At 41.8% G+C, this 19,968-nt stretch overlaps 1 protein-coding gene across 1 annotated transcript; it reads right to left on the reverse strand.

The window, feature by feature from the left end:
- Nucleotides 1-749: 749 nt before the first annotated feature.
- Nucleotides 750-14,913, reverse strand: TMEM212 (transmembrane protein 212). Its single transcript, XM_002716321.6, has 3 exons — nucleotides 14,733-14,913; nucleotides 3,663-3,722; nucleotides 750-2,328 (listed from the first exon to the last, which is right to left on the reverse strand). Exons 1-3 carry the CDS (start codon nucleotides 14,889-14,891, stop codon nucleotides 1,975-1,977), a joined length of 573 nt encoding a protein of 190 aa, XP_002716367.2. The 5' UTR covers nucleotides 14,892-14,913; the 3' UTR covers nucleotides 750-1,974.
- Between the last annotated feature and the right edge of the window lie 5,055 nt (nucleotides 14,914-19,968).

The following is a 19,968-nucleotide window of genomic DNA, read 5'->3' on the forward strand; positions in this document are numbered from 1 at the left end:
TTATAACCTTGACCAACATCCTCTCACTTCCTTCAACCCCAGCACCTGGCAACAGCAACATTACTCTTTACTTTGATGAGTTTGACATTTTTAGAGTCCACATATAAGTGAGATCATGCAGTATTTGTCTTTGTCTTACTTCTCTTAGTAAAATTTCTTCCAGGTTTATCCAGATTGTTGCAGATGGCATGATTTCCCTTTTTTTTTTTTTAAGGCTGAGTAATACTTCATTGTATTTATATATACCATTTTCTTTAACCATTCATCTGTTGATGACACTTTGGTTGTTTCCATGTCTTCCCTGTTGTGAATAGTGTTGTGTTGAACATGGGTGTGCAGATAACTGTTCAACACATCCTTTTATTTCATTTGGATATACACCGAGAAGTGGGATTGCTGGACCATATGTGCTTATATTTTTGATTTTTTAAAGAACTTCCATACTGTTTCCTGTAATGGCTGTACCAATTTATAATCTCACCAAGAGTGTTCAAGAATTCTCTCCACATTCTCACTATCTGTTATTGCTTGTCTTTCTGATAATAGCTGTTCTAACAGGGCTGAGGTGATATCTCGTTGTGGTTTTAATTTGTGTTTCCTCAATGATCAGTGATTTTGAACAGCATTGCCTATTTGTGTGTCTTCTTTGGAAAAATGTCTATACAGTCCTTTGTCATTTTTAAATTGGATCATTAGTGCTTTTGTTACTGAGTTGTATGAGTTCCTTATATATTTTGAATACTACCTCCTTATTAGCTATATGATTTGCAGATATTTTTTCCATTCCATTTTCATTTTCATTTTTTCACTTCCTTGCTTGTTTCCTTCATTGTGTAGCATAATGTTAGCTTCTTTATTTTTAGATTTTGCTTTTGTTGTCTATGCTTTTGATGTCATATCCAAAAAATGATCACTAAGATCAATGATAAACAGCTTTTTCCTCATTTTTCTCCAAGTAGTTTGTAGCTTCAGTTCTTAAGTCTTTAACACATTTCAAATTGATTTTTGTGAATGGCATAAGAAAGTTTTTGGTCCACAGTTGTTGAATGCACAGATATTAAACCCAAGCATATGAAGGACTGACTCTTATTTAAAATCAGGAAGTGCATTGTCTACAGCTTTGTTCTTTATCATGATTGCTTCTGCTATTTATTGCCTTTTGTGACTTCTCATGAATTTTAGAACTGTTTTTTCCTATGTGAAAAATTCCATTAGAATTTTGATAGGGGTTACATTGAATACATAGACTACTTTGTGTTATATGGACATTTTAGCATTATTAATTCTTCTCATGAATAAAACATGAGATGTCTCTCCATTCATTTGTGTTTTCAATTTCTTTTATCAGTGTTTTATAGTTTCAGGGTACATAGCTTTCACATTGATTAAATTTACTCTTAGGTATCTTTTCCTTTTGATGCTATTACAAATAAAATTATTTTCATACTTTTTTTTCAGATTGTTTGTTGTTGGTGTACAAAAATGAAACTGATTTTTCTGTGTTCATTTGGTATTCTGCAACTTTACTGAATTTGTTTATTCTAACAGGTTTTGAGTGTTTTTTTTTTTTGGTGGAATCTTTAAGATTTACTTTAAGTAAGATCATGTCATCTGTTACAGAGAAAACTGTACTCCTTCCATTCTAGTTTAGATGCCTTTTAATTCCTTTTCTTGCCTAATTGCTCTGGCTAGCACTTCTAGTACTATGTTGAATAGAAGTGATAAGAGTGGGCATTTTTGTCTTGCTCCTGTGAGTAAATTTTTTAAATTGTGGGTTAGGACAGAAACTGGTGCTACCTACTTCCATATCTTCAGTTATCACATTAACATATTTCCACTTATTCGTTTAAAAATAATTATTGAGTACGTAATATGTGCCAGACTGGATAACATGATTATATGGGATATAGTGGTAAATAATAGCGAGAAGAAGGGAGATTAAGTGCTTCTATACTAGACATTCCATCTTAGCATTCAAGGTGCTCCTCTTTTGTTGGAACTTATATTTATGTGTCCATTCTTGATAAGTCTCGTGGAAAGCTTTATAAACACTGTCAGTGATGTACAGAGCAGGGCAAAGCTCAGACACAGGTCAAGAGCTTGAAGTGTCAAGTGGTACTCTTCATAGTGTGGCGGGTCAACACAAATTGATGGGAATTTTGCATATGGAAAAGGGAAGGCAACTGCATAACCAAGGTAATTGGTCCCTGCAGTCCCTGAAAATGAGTAGAAGCAATAAGGTCCAAGGAGAGCCGATTTCAAGGCTATTGCAAAATGAAGTGGGCATCCCATTATGCTCAGAATCACAAAGGTGAAACTAGCTTCCCACTGAAAATAAAGCAAAAACAAATGATGACTTTGGAGATCAGCTATTACAACATAAGCATCTTAGCAACATGAAGAAAGGAAGAGATTCCAAAGTATTAATCTCTCCTACTGGAAAAGGCAGGAAAAAGGGGTCACACTATCTCTTGCACTCTAATGTACAATATGGGTGAGTAACATATCAGCCAACTGAGGCAAAGATGAAATCAGCTCAAGTCAACGGACATTTATTTATCTCCTGTCATGTGTGCAGGATGGATGTGGACTGGAAAAAACAAAGATGACTAAACAGAATCTCTACTGAAGGACCTTGCTACTCAGGACGTGTTCCATGATCTGCTAACACTGAAATCCATGGGGACCTGTCAGAAATGTAGACTCTCAGGCCCCATCCTGATCTACTGAATCAGAATCTGCGTTTTAACCAGATCTCCAGTTGATTTCCTCATACATTAAATTCTGAGAAGTTCTGCCTTAGCCATGGGAATGAAGTTGATCATGACATAAGGCAGTCTTTCTGTATCATGAAATTGCCTGGTATATTGGGTTATTAAAATGCAAGATATCATAGACTTACCATTCCCTTTCAGAGATAATAGTAGCAGGGAAATTAGGAGGAGACCTCAGAGTGAGAAGTTAAGAATTGACAGCACATTATTAAAAGCACAGACATCTGTAAGCGCATTCCTTCAAAATGAAATTTGGAAGCACTAACACTGGTACTGTCCTCCTCAAATACAGTAATAATCATGAGAACTTGTAGAAAATGTTTGGAGGCCGGCGCCACGGCTCACTAGGCTAATCCTCCACCTTGCGGCGCCGGCACACCGGGTTCTAGTCCCGGCCGGGGTGCCGGATTCTGTCCCGGTTGCCCCTCTTCCAGGCCAGCTCTCTGCTGTGGCCAGGGAGTGCAGTGGAGGATGGCCCAAGTACTTGGGCCCTGCACCCCATGGGAGACCAGGAAAAGCACCTGGCTCCTGGCTCCTGCCATCGGATCAGCGCGGTGCGCCGGCTGCAATGCGCTGGCCACAGCGGCCATTGGAGAGTGAACCAACGGCAAAGGAAGACCTTTCTCTCTGTCTCTCTCTCTCACTGTCCACTCTGCCTGTCAAAAAAAACAAAACAAAACAAAACAAAAAACAGAAAAAATGTTTGGAGAAGGAATCAGATAAAAATTATTCATTTAAAGCATAGTTTCTTACTGAAATCCAGTAAGGCCTTAATGAGATTGAATTGTATTGTAATTAGAAATCACACTCTCTACATTTGATTCTGAACTGGTAGTTGCTGGACCTTCACAGCCATTCTGCCATACTACTTGGCATCTATATAGTTACCAGGGATCGCTGGGTCCACTCTTTGTAAGCCAATAGTAGAAGCACACCAGCTGTGATGGCCTGTGAAAAGAAAATGAAAAAATAACATCCATGATAGAAGGTACTTCTGGAAAGAGCCCAATCTGTCTCACAGTTTGACAACTTTATCATGAACTAGAAGGAACAACAAATGGCTAAGTGGATTTATGGTTCTGATCTCTTCTTCATCCGTGGAAGAAACTGTGATGACAATGAGAAAAACAAGCCGTTAGTGTCATAAAGCCATGATTCACACAAGCTCGTTTGGTTCTCTGCATTGCCTTTGCCATCACAGTCATAACCTCTGCTACTGTAAGGCGACAAGATAATAGAAGCTTGGCTTTATAACCCTTGCCATATGTTTTGATTAATTACCTGTTTTTTTTTTTTTATCTTTCTCACAAATTACTAAAATTGCAAGTGGGAGGAAGCAGAATTGAACCTGCTGTACGACAGTGCTTCCCAGTATTGGCATTATCTTTTCTATTTGCTTTCTTTTGATATTCTGCAACCTCACTCTGCAGGGAGGGTGTACAAAAGCAGGATGTTGTTTCTCAAGTAACAACGATTATCACTATGCTCAATGCATATATGGCGTTTATTGTTCTGGGTGCAGTGCTGTCCAGCATTTCAAGACAGTTTATTTATTTATTTTTAATAGTCTCCATTGAGGGAAAAAGACCTGATGTGCAGAATGAGGATAGTTAAACAAAGGATGGAGTGGTGTCACCAGCACTGAGCAACAAATAATGGAAAAAATCTCTGGGCTCATCTTTGATTAAGTCATTAGATTAACTCATTAAATTCAGGTCTGAGGAAAGAGACCTTTGTGGTCATTGAGACTGAAAATAGCTTGTTCTCAATCCATATAAACCATTTGTTCTTGGTCAAGGAATGTTTTGAGGTTGGGAGAGAAAACCAGGGGGAGATGTACCTAAAATAAGATATCGAATGTGGACAGGTCTAAAAATAGTACAATCTTGGCTTTTCACAGAGGAATAAACATGGCCGTATGTATAAAATCAACAAATTTTACGAGGGAGAAATCAGCAGTTTTACCAGTATGGTTTTGTGGTATGTTGCTGTTGTAGCTCCAGGCCTGGCGTATTTATTGTTTTGAGACTTAGTTCTTCATTTCCCTGGATATTTTGTTGTGAGTGTTGGATTTAGAGACAGAGAGATACACACACGCACACACAGACTCACACAAAACTTCTCATATAGCTGGGCCTGAAATTCCAGACTTGGCATGGCCATACCATAAAACTCCCTTGGACAAAAACAGAACCATCTGTAGTCAAAAGAGGTTTGATTCTGGCTTGATTCTGTAGCACAAAAGTTTCCAAGGGACCCCATGGAAATTGGGCCAGCATAAATAGTACAATAAAACAGGAGAACGATTGAGAGCAACTGTAACTATGAGGCTGCGGGGTAGGCCCTGGGCTCCTATGTGCTTTCTGAGGCATGGCCCTAGATGAACACATCCCTCCCCTGTCATTAAACAAAAAGAGAAAGGTGGAAGCAAGATAAAAGCGGAGCCTCTCTGCTGGTTTAACTCCAAGTAGATAGAAGACATTATCAAATGCTTAGATTCCAGGTTGTCTTAATTACCTTGGCATGAACTGTTTCTTTCCTTTTAAACGTTGAAAAATGATGCAAAATTACAGTTGCCTGTTATTTCTGTTGTAGCTGTCAGCTTGAATTTTGCTTTGTTTACACAAAGCTTTGAAAAAGTTCTTTCATGGAGTAGCTGAGTATGAATTCCATTCAGTAACTTGTTAAATCCACCCTGTGGATATGATGGTGGCTAAAGTGCTAAGCACACCCATCTTTATGGTACCATGCATGGGAGATGATGTGCATGGTATTTCCCCTCCCCTAAGAGTCACAACATTACCCTTTTCTTTCCTTCATTTTGCTTTTTAAATCTTTTTTTTAAAGCAAAGATTTATTTATTTATTCATTTGAAAGGAGAGTTACAGAGAGATGAGCACAGAGATCTTCCATCTGCTGATTCACTCCCTGATTGGCGCCAGTGGATGAGGGCTGGGCCAGGCAGAAGGCAGGAGTCTGGAACTCCATCTGGGTCTCCCTCATGAATGGCAGGGGCACAAGTACTTGGGCCGTCTCCTGATGCTCTCCCAGGTGTATTAGCAGGGATCTGGACCAGAAGCGGAGCACCTGGGACTTGAATTCATACTCAGATATGGGATGCTGGCTTTGCAGGTGATGCTTAATGTGCTGCACCACAATGGTGGCTCCATGTTTTTTTAAAATCTTAGTTCTGGAAATACAAAGGAAGAGATTTGAGAGTAGGGAGGACAAGTCAGCAGGGAAAAGGCAATGTGAGAGAGGGGATGATTGAGAGGTCAAATGTTATTCAAAGCAAGGCGGCCAGGCTGGGTCAAGGACAGGGTGTAGGGTGTGCATGGCAGAGAGTGGGGAAGGGTATGGCTAAATCTTGTACTCCCCTTACTCCCTCGGCTCTTGTTGACTTGTTATTGAGCTGCTTTCCAGGCATATCAAGGGATATTACTTAGTTTTGTTTTGTTTTTTTTTTTTTTTTTTTTTTTTTTTTTTTTTTTTTACAGGCAGAGTGGATAGAGAGAGAGAGACAGAGGGAAAGGTCTTCCTTTTGCCGTTGGTTCACCCTCCAATGGCCGCCGCAGCCGGCGCGCTGCGGCCGGCGCACCGCGCTGATCCGATGGCAGGAGCCAGGAGCCAGGTGCTTTTCCTGGTCTCCCATGGGGTGCAGGGCCCAAGCACCTGGGCCATCCTCCACTGCACTCCCTGGCCACAGCAGAGGGCTGGCCTGGAAGAGGGGCAACCGGGACAGAATCCGGCGCCCCGACCGGGACTAGAACCCGGTGTGCCGGCGCCGCTAGGCGGAGGATTAGCCTAGTGAGCCGCGGCGCTGGCCCTATTACTTAGGTTTTACAACAATTTCTGCTAACACTTTGATCACATTATAGTTTTGAGCCTTCCTTCTAAATCTTTAAATTGCAGTAAAGGATGCAGTTCCCAGAAGCAGATGAATTGAAGGAAGCAGGGAGCAGTCACAACAGAAATAGAAACTTTAGAGGCATCACATTAATTGCAGGATAATTTCTTCACATACAAGCATCTATTGTGAGTCTACAACAAATAAGGGATGTGATGACCTCTATGCAGATAAAATAACGATACTGTTACCATTTATTGAATGCTTAATATATGCCAGGCACTATGTAACTCATTAAATCCTTATAAGGACCCAGTCAAGTATTATATTCTTTTTTTTTAAAGATTGTTTTATTTATTTGGAAGTCAGAGTTACACAGAGAGAGAAGGAGAGGCAGAGAGAGAAAGAGAGAGGTCTTCCATCTGCTGGTTCACTACCCAATTGGCTGCAATGGCCGGAGCTGCGCTGATCCAAAGCCAGGAGCCAGGAGCCTCCTCCAGGTCTCCCACACAGGTATAGGGGCCCAAGGAGTTAGGCCATCTTCTACTGCTTTCCCAGGCCATAGCAGACAGCTGGATCAGAAGTGGAGAAACCAGGACTTGAACTGGTGCCCACATGGGATGCCGGCACTGCAGGTGGCAGCTTTACCTGCTACACTACAGTGCTGGCCTTTGAGTATTATATGCTATATTCTCCAACTCTTAAAATGAGGCCCAGAGAGGTTAAATGAGATGAGCAGGATCCTCAAATAATAATTGTACAAACAACAACTTCAACTCTAATTGGAAATTACAGTTCAGATGTGAAAATACACATATAAGAATGTCCACAAAATTGGGCAAGAAAGATGAGTGCTTTCTATAGGAGAAGAGCTTGATGATAAGATGCCATATCCAGGAGAAACATTGATCGTGAAGGCACCATGGGGAAATAAGATCTGAAGTGAGTTTGAATGATGGCTGTGATTTCAGTGGGAGATGGTGGAAAGAGGGCAGTCCAGGTGACAGGAGTAACCCACACAAAGGTGGAGATGTGACAGTTATGCATAGAATCAGTTAAGGAGACCACAGTGGCCAGAGTGTCATTTCCTGGTGGATAAGAAGAGATAATCAGGTATGAAGGCCCTGTAAAGCCAGGGCAAAGAAGGCCTCAATTCATCTGGATGTTGTTTGGGGACAGGGAAGTTTTTTTGTTTTGTTTTAATTAGCTTATTTATTTGAAATACAGCATTACATAGAGACAGGGAGATACAGAGAAAGAAAGAGAGGAGCCTGATTTGTGGTGCAGCAGGGAATGCCAAAGCCGGCAATGCTGGCATCCCATATGGGCACTGGTTTGTGTCCTGGCTGCTGCACTTCCAGTACAGCTACCTGCTAATGGCCTGGGAGCGCATTCAAAGATGGCCCAAGTACTTGAGTCCCTGCTAAGCACATGAGACACTCAGAAGAAGCTACTGGCTCTTGGCTTCTGCCTGGCCCAGCCCTGGCTATTGCAGCCATCTGGAGAGTGAACCAATGCATGGAAGATCTCTCTCTGTCTCTCTTTCTGTATAACTCTGCATTTCAAATAAATGAATAAATCTTAGAGAGAGAGAGGGGTCTCTCATCTATTCGTTTATTCCCCATATGGCCCAATGAATGGGGTTGGGACAGGCTAAAACAGGGAACCTAGAACTCTATCCAGTCTCCCACATGGCTGGCAGGGATTCAAGCACTTGGGCCATCTTCTGTTGATTTCCCAGGTGCATTAGTGTGGAGCTGGATCTGAAGTGGAGTAGATGGGACTTGGAATAGGCACTGCAGGTAGCTTACTCACTAACCTGACTTACAAAGAGGTTTAGAAAGATGAACTGCTTGTTGCATGCGTGCTAAATTGGAATTCTGCAAGGCATAGTGGCCTCTGTAAGATCCTGAGACTTTTGTTTTTTTTAAATTTTCCTACCTATAGTAAGTAGTATATTTTGTATCATGGCCTAGTTGTAAATATTTTAATATCTATGCAAAACAGTCCTTAGCCTCGGGGCTGGCACTGTGGAACAGCAGGTTAAAGCCCTGGCCTGAAGCGCCAGCACCCCATATGGGCACTGGTCCTAGTCTCAGCTGCTCCTCTTCCGATCCAGGTCTCTGCTGTGGCCTGGGAAAGCAGTGAAAGATTTCTCAAGTCCTTGTGCCCCTGCACACACGTGGGAGACACGGAAGAAGCTCCTGGCTTCGGATTGGCACAGCTCCGGCTGTTGCTGCTCTCTGGGGAGTGAACCAGCTGATGGAAGACCTCTCTCTCTGTCTCTGTCTCTCTCTGTAACTCTGCCTTTCAAATAAATAAAATAAATCTTAAAAAAAAAACAGTGCTTAGCCTTTATTATGTATGATGCAGTAAACTATTATTCTGTTCTTTTTTTTTTTTTTCCCACAGTAAATGCTTCTAGCTACTCAATAGATAGGTTTTAGAATTCCGTGGTTTGGCTATCATGGTTGTCTAGGTGTCCAAACTGAGCAGAGTTGGGAAGTGGTAAGGTGTGTGTGCTGGGAGGGTCGAGCACAGTAAGAAGAGGAAGGACTGCATAGGGATATAGATCCAAGGAAAAAACAGATTGGTGGTGGTGTTCGTGGTGGTGGGGTGGCTGTATTGGACTGGTGTAGACCAACTAAAACTGTGGTCCTAGGGTTGGTAGCATGGTCATCTTCTGGAACCTCATTGTGCATGTAGACCCACAAACCTCTCCTTGGACTTAATTAATTAGAACCTGCTGGGGCTGGCATTGTGGCACATTGGCTTAAGTCACCACTTGTGACAACGGCATCCAGTGTCAGAGTGCCGGCTGAAGACTCAGTTGCTTTGCTTCTGTTCCAGCTTCCTGTCAACGTGCCTAGGAAAACAGAGGATGATGACCCAAGTACTTGAGTCTCTGCCACCCACGTGGGAGACCCAGATGGAGTTCCTGTGGCTCTTGGCTTCAGCCTGGCCCAGCCATAGCTGTTGTGAGCATTTGGGGAATGTGGGGAAAATCAGAGGATTGAAGTGCTCTCTCTCTCTCTTCTCTCTCCTCCCTGCCTATCACTTTATGTTTCAAAGAAGTAATCTTTTTCTGAAGGTTTTATTTATTTATTTGAGAGGTAGAGTTACAGACAGTGAGAGAGAGAGAGATAGAGAGAAAGGTCTTCCTTCCATTGGTTCACTCCCCAAATAGCTGCAATGGCTGAAACTGTGCCGATCCAAAGCCAGGAGCCAGGTGCTTCTTCCTGGTCTCCCATGCGGGTGCAGGGGCCCAAGGACTTGGGCCATCCTCCACTGCCTTCCCAGGCCACAGCAGAGCGCTGGACTGGAAGAGGAGCAACTGGGATTAGAATTGGCGCCCATATGGGATGTTGGCGCCGTAGGTGGAGGATTAACCAAGTGAGCCTTGGCGCTGGCCCCTAAGTAATTTTTTTTTAAAGAAGCTATATTCCCCAGTGATATATACGCACATTTCAGTTGGAGAAGAGCTAGTTTTAGAGGAGAGGATTGAGTCAAAAATCACTTCAAGGTTTCACATTTAGTTTCTAAGACAGTGAGAGGGAAGTTAGAGAAATAGGACTTTGTTTTGGTGACAAGATGATTAATTTGTTTTTATACAAGCTGACCTTAAATGATCTTAGAATAACTGGAACATCGACCATTGACAAAGATCCTTTGCTTGACCAAAGCTTAGTCAGGCTTCTGAACCTTCTCCTAGGCCTATCTGTGTAGTTTCTTGTAAAATCTAGTTTTAGCGAGATCCCTGCTAAGTCAGGTTAACAGAACCACTGCCCCCCACCCCCATACACACACTAGATCCCTGAAAACCATTGCAATCTGAGCAGGTTCCTCACCCTCCACTGCCCCCAGGTGTTGTCTGGCCACCTTGGCCTGTCTTCAGCAAGAATCTTCTCAGGTCAGTTAAGCCAGAATCTCCCTTACCCTGATATTTCCTCTTAGTCATTTTCCATCCACTGACACCCACCCTTCCCCTTGGCTACAAACCATACTTGGAATTGAGCCCAGTTCTGTACTGAGGCCTCTTTTCAGTATTGTGGTAGTCCTAACGATGTCCATTTTGACTGCTTTAACTACTTCCTAGCTTTAGTATTTCTTTGACATCTTCTGGGAGTGGGCAGTCACATGACTATCGAGGCTGTGAGAGACTTGGTGATCATGTGGTTAAGCCTCTTGTGTGTCCAGCAGTTGAGGAAACTGGGACCTGCCTGGCTTTAGTCCTGACCTTGCTCCCAAATTCTCACCTCTCAGGAGGGTTCTGGGAACAGTGTGGCTCCTTCCCATTAGCCAGGATACTGGACTCCCTAGGCCTTGGGTTCTGTGTTTAAACTCCCTGTATATCAGTCTGGTCATCAGAGATTTTTCTACAAGCCAGATTCTCCAGGATTAATACAACTCAGTCTTTAAGATACTAGATCTTCTTGCTGCATTCTTTCTAGCAGGTGATGCCTTTAAATAAGCTAGCTCAGAAATTCTGGGGAAACTACTCATCATGGAACTGTCAGAATGGAAGTAGGAGAGTCTAAGGACCAATATTTGTGAAGTACTTGGAAAGCTTTGAATGAAAGACATTGAACAAATACGAAGTACTGTGTCACGTGCAAAAATCTGTCTCCTACAAATCTCAAAAGAACTATGGAGTCATCTGCAAAAGGAAATGTCAATATGATTGAAATGTACAAATTATCTTCTCACAGGAGGAAGACATACTTTTGAGGTGAATTAGGAAGTGATTGGCAAGGGAGATTGTGGAATGAAGCAGAGACCTTTTGAAGTTGACCCTGTTCAGGCAGAATCATGGTTCAGTGGGAAACTTACTAGGAAAAAAGATCATATTGTTCCAAATTGAGACATTATTTAAAGAATGAGCGCACTTACTACTTTCCTTCTACTGAGGAGTCTTTTCTTGTTTCAGTATAAGTATCAGCTTGACATTTACTCCTTATAACCTAATCAGAGTTCAGCTATGTAAGAAATTCTGTGCCTGCAGAGTGGAGGGCAAAGACTTCATTCACTCATTAAACAATATTTATCCATTGATATTTATTAAATACCTACTATGTGGCTCTCTCTTTCAGATTCAGGAAATACAACAGTAAACAAAATAGAAAAATAATAGCTGCCCTTGTACAATATACATTTAGTGGTGGTAGGAACTAACTGAATGATGAATAATAAATTGTATAGTATCTTAGATGGTACCAAGGACTATGAGGAAAAAAATAAAGCTGGGTATAAAAGATTGGAAATGCCATATGAGGGCAGAGGGTGAAATTTTAGATAGGGTACTGAGGGTAGGCCTTGGTAAGAAAGTGATATTTGATTAAAAATTTAAGGAGTTTAGGGGAAAAGTCAAGTTTAGAAAGAGATATCAGACAGAAAACAGAACAAAGGCCTGAGGGAGAAACACACTTTAACATTTTTGAAAGCAGCCAAGAAGCTAAGGCAAGCATAGTATATGAGGTCTGGAAGGTAACAGGATGGAAACTCAGCACGGTATCAGGGACCAGGATGGGAGAGTGAGACGGGTGGCAGGGGATTAAGAACAAAAGGTTTGGATGGAGAGTAAGGCACAAATGAAAGGCAAGGCATTAACTAGCATTTGAGTAGGGCTTTAAAATTGGCAAAGCTCTGTACTCTACAGCCCTTTTTTCAGATTGTGTTCATTGAGTTCGATGGTTTCACATGTGCACTTTCTTCACTTGTAAAATTGCCCATTTTAAAGGCAAAGACATTGGGGAACTATTTGGGTCACATACCCAGAAACATGTCTACCTCCCCAAATCCTGTTATCTCTGCTCTACTTCCTCATGTTGCTGCTTGTCCTGAAATCAAGTAGGTACCAAGTAGCAAAGGACTGGAGATTCATCATATTATTTCTCTGGCTGATAAAATAGATGTTGGGCTGGAGCAAGCCTACATTCAATAATATAAAATGTTAATCAAAATTACCAATATTTGTTGAAAGCATTAGGATAGACTCTGTAGGAATAGGCAAAGAGCTGTAAGAAAACGATGTGCGGTTGGACTGTGATCATGGCTTTGTTTGGCTTTGGCTCAGTTGTGAAGTCAGTCAGTAAATGAGATAGGAAATATCAGAACTTTTTTTTTTTTTTTTTTTTTGACAGGCAGAGTTAGACAGTGAGAGAGAGAGACAGAGAGAAAAGTTTTCCCTCCGTTGGTTCACCCCCCAAATGGCCACTACAGCCAGCATGCTGTGTTGAAGCCAGGAGCCAGGTGCCCCATCCAAGCACTTGGGCCATCCTCCACTGCCTTCCTGGGCCACAGCAGAGAGCTGGACTGGAAGAGGAGCAACTGGGACAGAACCGGCGCCCCAACCAGGACTAGAACCCGAAGTACCGGCACTGCAGGCAGAAGATTAGCCTAGTGAGCCATCGCACGGGCCCAGTTACTTTTTTTTTTTTTTAATCTATTTTATTTATTTGAAAGGCAGTGTTACAGAGAGAGGGGAGACAGAGAAAGAGAGCAAGAGAGAGATCTTCCATCTGTTGGTTCATTCCCCCAAACAACCACAATAGCTGGGGCTAGGCCAGACTGAAGCCAGAAGCCAGGAACTCCATCCATATCTCCCACATGGGTGGCAGGGGCCCAAGCACTTGGGCCATCTTCCACTGCTTTCCCAGGCACATTAGCAGGGCGCTGGATCAGAAGTTGAACAGCCAAGACTCGAACTGGTGCTCATATGGGTGACCCAGGTGATGGCTTAACCCACTGTGCCACAATGCCAGCCCTAAATACAGTTCCTTTAAAAGCAAGACTTTACTTTGTCCTCCATTGTAACTCAAGAACATATTAGGCTTACAGTAATTAATTATTTATTAAGTAGATTAAAAAGTATACTTCCTAGAGTCTTGCTTTTAGGTAGTATCTGAATCAAAGTTTTAATTACTTAAAGATTTAACATGTTATGGAAGTTTCCTTAAGGTCAAAAAGCTTCAAAATAGAGTTTTCTAGTCTCTAGCAGTGAATGTTAGACATAACAGGAAAATTTGAGAAAAGGATTTGTTGAGCTGGTTGGCTTCTGTTACTCCTCTGAAATCATACCACCATGGAAGCCACCTACTCCTAAGGCTCCATGCGCTCATTTCTTTGATCTAGGAGCTGAGGTGCTGGGATAGTTGTTCATTTGTGCAGTCATTCAATGAACACATTGAGAACCTGCTTGGTGCCAGATACTTTATTTGGCACATGCACATTTCCCTGATGAATTGTGAAGTCAAGGAATCCCATCACCCCACTTCTTGAGCTGTTACTAGTCCAACCAGGTGTATGCAAAGAAAAAGATAGGAACACAAAGATTGTAAAATTTGGGGTCATGCAGATCCACCTTTGTCTTTCTAATGAAAGCATTAGTTTGAAAGTTATGCTTCTTACAGGAGTCACTGCACTTGCTCATGTAGGACCTCTGTCCTTAATGAGCTGTACTATGAGAACTAACGGTACAACTCATCTTCAAACAGTACTTTATACTTTGTGTGTCTGTGTGGGTGCACACTGTTGAAATCTTTACTCAGTATAGAGTTGATCTTCTGTATATAAAGATAATTAAAAATGAATCTTAATGAAGAATGGGATGTGAGAGGGAGTAGGAGGTGGGAGGGCAGGTATGGGGGAAGAACCACTATAATCCAAAAGTTGTACTTATAAAATTTACATTTATTAAATAAAAGTTTTCTATTAAAAAAAAGTTATGTTTCTTTGTTCTCCGTTTTTAAGTTATGTTTCATGATTTATGCTTTTTTTCTAAATTCAAAAGTCCAATTTCAAAGATCAGTTCTAATTTCTCAGAATATCATGGTGAAAGAATTAAAATAGACTTTAAAGAATTTCTTGAACAGCACTTCATTATACTTCTAGCAACTAGCATATACACATTTACATGATAAAATAATATTAAGAAAAATCTGCATTTAAAATGCAATGAATAGAAATCAATGTTCTAAGGTGAATCCTGATTTTCTATAGAGTTTTGACTTCTCTATATTGTTGGATAATATGAAAAGGACATGCTGTTCTGTTTCCTCTTCCCCACCCCTGTCCTTTATTATATCAATATATTTAATAAAATATTTTCCTACCAATGCTCCATTCCAGATGGGACAAGCCATCCAAACACTCCATCCTATGAACCAAAGCTTGTAAGAAAAGACAGGGAAGAAAGCGAGAACTCCAGAGAGCATGCTGAGACTCCCCAGAGTTATGAGGATCCGGCCAGCAACCTGGTATGAGGCCTTCATTTTCCTCTCTGACTTGGGCCCTTGGTCTCAAGGTGTTTTGTTACCAAAACATGAAGGTATGACAGATCTCAATAAACACAAGTTTCTTAGAGACAGTAGCCATGACACATATGAACTGTTGATCTACTTGGAAACAAGATGCTATTTGTTTCACCAAAGGTGAAATGTAATAAAGATAATATAGGACATAAATTTGATGCAATAAATTCTAATACCAATTCATTTCAGAGAGGGGGAGGGAAAGGGAGGGGGAAAGGAAGAGAGAGACTGAGAGAGGGAAATTGTTCCTTGTTTTGGAGTTGCTGCCTTGATTCCCTTCATTTTGCCCTGTCCCGGGGAGTGACCCCTTCCTGGTTTAATCAGATTCAAAGGCTTGCTGACTGAGCTAATTGTTTCTCCACTCAACCTGCCCGGTGGTTGCCGCATAAAGCCAACATCCTTTGTGCACAATGGACCCACATTCCCAGCACGATTTCCCACTGAACAAAGTAAAAATAAGCAGTCTGACCACTTTTCACTTCATTTAATTTAAGTGACTTAAAGCAAAAACAAGACCTTCATCTCTTTCCAAAGTTTAATTCCCAGTACAATTATTTTTGAATTTCTGATAAAGATTTTTTTATATGGCTTTACCCCTGAATTGACATTTTGGATTTTGCATTGTTTTTGTTAAGCCAGCTTCACCTTAGTTATTTTATTATTATTTCAATTTTCAAGTACAAGAAGTAGTAAAATGAAATAAACATTGAAGAGTAATTTATCAGTTGAATAAAATACTGATCTCTCTGTTCATTCTTGAGTGGTAATTTTAAGTTTAGATGTTGGGTTTGTGTACATTTAAGTAGTATACACAAAAGCACATTGGAAAAGTTCATCTCCGAATTTTTCACGCATTTGAGAACGTGGCATGTCTTTGCTTTTGATTGTTATATTTGAATATTTCTTCCAAGATAACATCTTGAGAACATGGACCATTTTCTGAAGCTATCTGAATTATTTTTCTATTCAGTCTTAACATCTTTTTTCTTTTCAGTGAAATAAAATGTTGAGAAATAATTTCATAGATGGAATAATAATGGTTTAGAATATGGGTTTTGAGTTAGATATTGCTGGGGTCAGTCTGGTACCACTCTAGACCAAGTGTGTGTCCCAGTGCAAGGCCAGCTTACTTTTCTAGATCTGTTTCTTCATATGGGAAATGGTAATAAAGTTAGTGTTTATCTCACCAGGTGGTCTGTTGGGAGAGTTGACGCTCCATGTAAATGCTTAGCACTGAGCTTAACACAGCATAGATGTTTGGGAAATTAGCTGTTACTACATTGGGAAGTCTGCTCTTTGGAGTTCTTTCAGCCTGGAACAAAGGCACAATCATTATTGTTTCTTTTATCCATCATCTTACAAACATTAGCTTAGGCTCTTCCTGATCAACTTGGTAGAAACTTCAAAGACCCTCCCAATGTGCAGTAGAGAAAGAAGCTTTTCTCTGATTCTCTGCCTTTTTCTTTCTTTCTATCTTTAAGAACCCCTGCACAGTTGGATTCAGATTTGGAAGCAGTTACACTTCTGAATATGCAAATTCCAGGAAACTAGCTCAAGGCTTCTATCAACATGATGTACTATATTCTCTGATTTTTTCCTCTAAAACCACTAGATATTCCAAAAGGGCAGAGGTCTTGCAAGTCTTATGCATCCCCTGCAAACACAAAACATCTCCACCACCTAGAACTGTACACAGGGTAGACACTTGTAGTAAGAAATATTTGTTCAGTTAAAGAGGGAACACATTGGCCCTTCCAGCCATGTTCCGGGGCCCCTGTGGAGTGCTCAGTGCAGCTCTCTGTGTGTCCACCATTGCATGTGTGTGCTAGCGCCAGCTTGTTCCCTTGATTCAGGGGGAAGGGGTCTGGAGTGAAGAAAGACTTGTTTGTATTGGTATTTGGTTTGAGCTGTTTTGACTTTTTCCTTTACTTTTTATCTCAAGGTTATAGCCACATGGTATGTCAATATACTGCGGGTCAGATCACTCTCTCCTGTTTGCATGTTTGGAAAATAAAGACTGTTGAAATACTCATGTTAAACAGTACAAAGATGGCAAACAAAGAGAATATTTTTTCGTTTTAATCTTAGGGGCTTTTTACATGCTAATAATACTCCTAGGCTAACCATGACCCTGTCAATGTGACTCATAAATCTGAACGTATTAGTGATTAGAAGAGTTGCTGCCACTTAATACCACAAAGAGAAGGGACAGGGAATTCTGCATGCTTTCCGGCAGGAATCTATTCACACTGGTTTCATCAAAGCAGGGACCTGTTCAGTGAGAGCAGTGCCTGGGGAAGAACAGAAAGTGTAACTTTGCACCTGGCCTGGGCTGGGCTTAAGGTAGGATCTGCTCCAACCCTGTTTCCTGGAGTCCTAGATGCCAGCAAGGGTAACAGGCCCCAACATGCCCCTTTGGCACCAACTTACCACAAGGTGGGTCTGTGAGTACTCTCTGGAGAAGATGCCATCATGGTCTTTGTGGGAGTGCTTTGCAGACCCGAGGAGGAGATCCCAAGGTCAGGAGAGAACGGAGAAGGCCCTGCCAAACTCCTCATCCTAACCTTGCCATTACCAAATGAGCCAGTGCCGTAGCATAGCAGGTAAAGCCACTTTCCTGTGATGCCAGCATCCCATATGGGCACTGGTTCGAGTCCTGGCTGCTCCACTTCTGATTCAGCTCTGATATGGCATGGGAAAGCAGTGGAAGATGGCCCAACTCCTTGGGCTCTTGCAGTACGTGCAAGATCTAGAAGAAGCCCCAGGCTCCTGGCTTTGGATTGGCTCAGCTCCCGCTGTTGCAGCCATTTGGGAGAGTGAATCAGCCAATTTCTCTGACTCTCTCTGTACCTCTGCCCTTCAAATAAATAAATCTTTTTTAAAAACAAACAAACAAACAAAAAACCCAGACTGACATTTTGATTCCAATACCCCATCACACAAAACCCCATACACCTGTCTGTTAAACCTGGACCTCTAAAAGAGTGGGAGAATGTCAGTGATGCTGAGGAGGGGAACTTGACCTGGACATCCCCTCACAAGTGAACCCTAAAGATGACAGCTGTGTTGGGGTTCTAGCCATATTTTTAAGATTTCTTTATTTGAAAGGCAGAGTTATGGAGAGCGGTAGAGAGAGAGAGTCTTGGATCTGCTAGTTCACTCCCCAAATGGCTGCAATGGCTAGATCTGGGCTGATCTGAAGCCAGGAGTTTCTTCCAGGTCTCCCATATGGATGCACCAGCCCAAGGACTTGGGCCATCTTCCACTGTGTTCCCAGCTATAGCAAAGAGCTGAATCGGAAGTGGAGCAGCTGAAACTCACACTGGTGCCGATATGGGATGCCGGCAGCGTAGGCGGCGGCTTTACCCAGCATACCACAGTGCTAACCCCGTAGTTACAGGGTTTTAAAGCAGGGTTCAAAGCTTCAGAAGGAGCCCATATTTGCCAAGATAAAATAAAATGGAGCTTTAAATGAGAGATGAGATTTAAATGTTTTCTTTCTGATCAACTTCAGTTTCATGTGTTTCCATGTTGGAGAGGTAGCTCATGTGGTGAGAAAAAGTATGAGCTTTGGTGGCAGAAGAACTGAGTTTGACACTGAAAATTCCATCTGATATGCACAAAACAGATGGAAAATTAGAAAAGTTAACACTGTGCTAACGCCAGTGAGTAATTAATTCAGGTAGGGACCATCAAAGGATGTGAAACCATGGGACGAAAGGAGGGAGCTCTAAAATGGCAAAGAGACCTCTGCAATGTGGAAGTGTGTCCATTACCACTTAACCAAGGGGTCACACTTCACATCTCCAAAAATGGGACAAGCTAGCATCTTTGTCTCTTGATGGGATTCAACGCAAGCACACACTACAAATGTTTGTAGGTGATGTTTCTGACAAAATGTTTAGTCTGAAGTTAATCATAAAGAAACAGATAGATGAATTCGGACTCTTGGGATATTACTGCAAAGTACTGGCCTAGACGCTTCAAAATTATCCAAGTCATGAAAGATGTTGAAAAGGTTACTGGCTGGGACCAGCGTTGTGGCATAGCAGGTAAAGCTGCAGCCTGTGACACCAGCATCCCATATGGGCTCCAGTTCGAGTCCCAACTGCTCCACTTCCAATCTAGCTCCCTGCTAATGTGCCTTGGAAAGCAGTGGAAGATGGTCTGAGTGCTTGGGCCCCTGTACCCACATAAGAGTCTTCTTGGACCCTGGCTTCGGCCTGGCCCTGCCATTGCCAGTGCCATTGTGGACATTTGGGGAGTGGACCAGCAAATCTAAGATCTCTCTCTTTGTCCTCTCCCTCCCTCTCTCTCTCTCTCTCTCTGTAACCCTGGCTTTCATATAAATAAATAAATCCTTAAAAAGAAAATGAATGTTTACTGGGACAATTAGGGGAAGTTGAAGTACAATGAAGTTGATGTTCAATAGTACTAGAATCAATGTTAAGTATCTTGGGAGTCTGAACGGTATTATATTTATATAAGAGGATGTCCTTCTGGTGAAAGAAGGTGATATTAGCGTTCTTTGGCTTTCTTCCAGCTTTTTCATAGGTTTGAAATTTTCAGGTTAAAAGTTGAGAGACCAAAAGACTTAGGTTCCTTAACTGCATAAAACAACAGATCTGTTTGACTCTGGCAAATGGTACTGCTGGCTCCATAACCCTTGATGATGATGAGAAATATGGGTCCTAGTTGGTGGGGGAGGGGTTACGAGGCAAAGCTGCTCAGGCATTTCAGCACCGAGATGGAGACAGGAGCCCAGATGAGGTGTGTTGGGTTATGCTGTGAAAATGCACCAACCCACACATACACACAAAGGGTGTTCTTTGCATCCTTTTGTGTCTTTCCAGTCAAGTATTTAAAGTTGAGCAAAATTTCCCCAGAAGTACATCTATAACACACATTTCCCTTTGCTTTTTCCAAGCTGATTTCAACTTTGAGTGAACCCTCTCTTCTCATAATGGCTTGGGGTTTTAGGAGAGCAAAGTTCAATTTTTATCATCCCTAACTGGGAATTGTCAAATTTAAAGCCTTC

Source organism: Oryctolagus cuniculus, chromosome 4, assembly GCF_051225735.1.
Source record: "Oryctolagus cuniculus isolate XC-2025 breed Fujian yellow rabbit chromosome 4, ASM5122573v1, whole genome shotgun sequence".
Lineage (NCBI taxonomy): Eukaryota > Metazoa > Chordata > Mammalia > Lagomorpha > Leporidae > Oryctolagus > Oryctolagus cuniculus.

Coding starts and splice junctions, on each gene's coding strand:
- TMEM212 (XM_002716321.6), bottom strand. CDS start 14,891: ATGAAGGCCTCATACCAGGTTGCTGGCCGGATCCTCATAACTCTGGGG. Junction 3,723..14,732: donor CCATCTGGAATGGAGCATTG/GTAGGAAAATAT, acceptor TTCTTTTCACAG/GCCATCACAGCTGGTGTGCT. Junction 2,329..3,662: donor AGTGGACCCAGCGATCCCTG/GTAACTATATAG, acceptor CTTTATTTTCAG/TGGGAAGCTAGTTTCACCTT.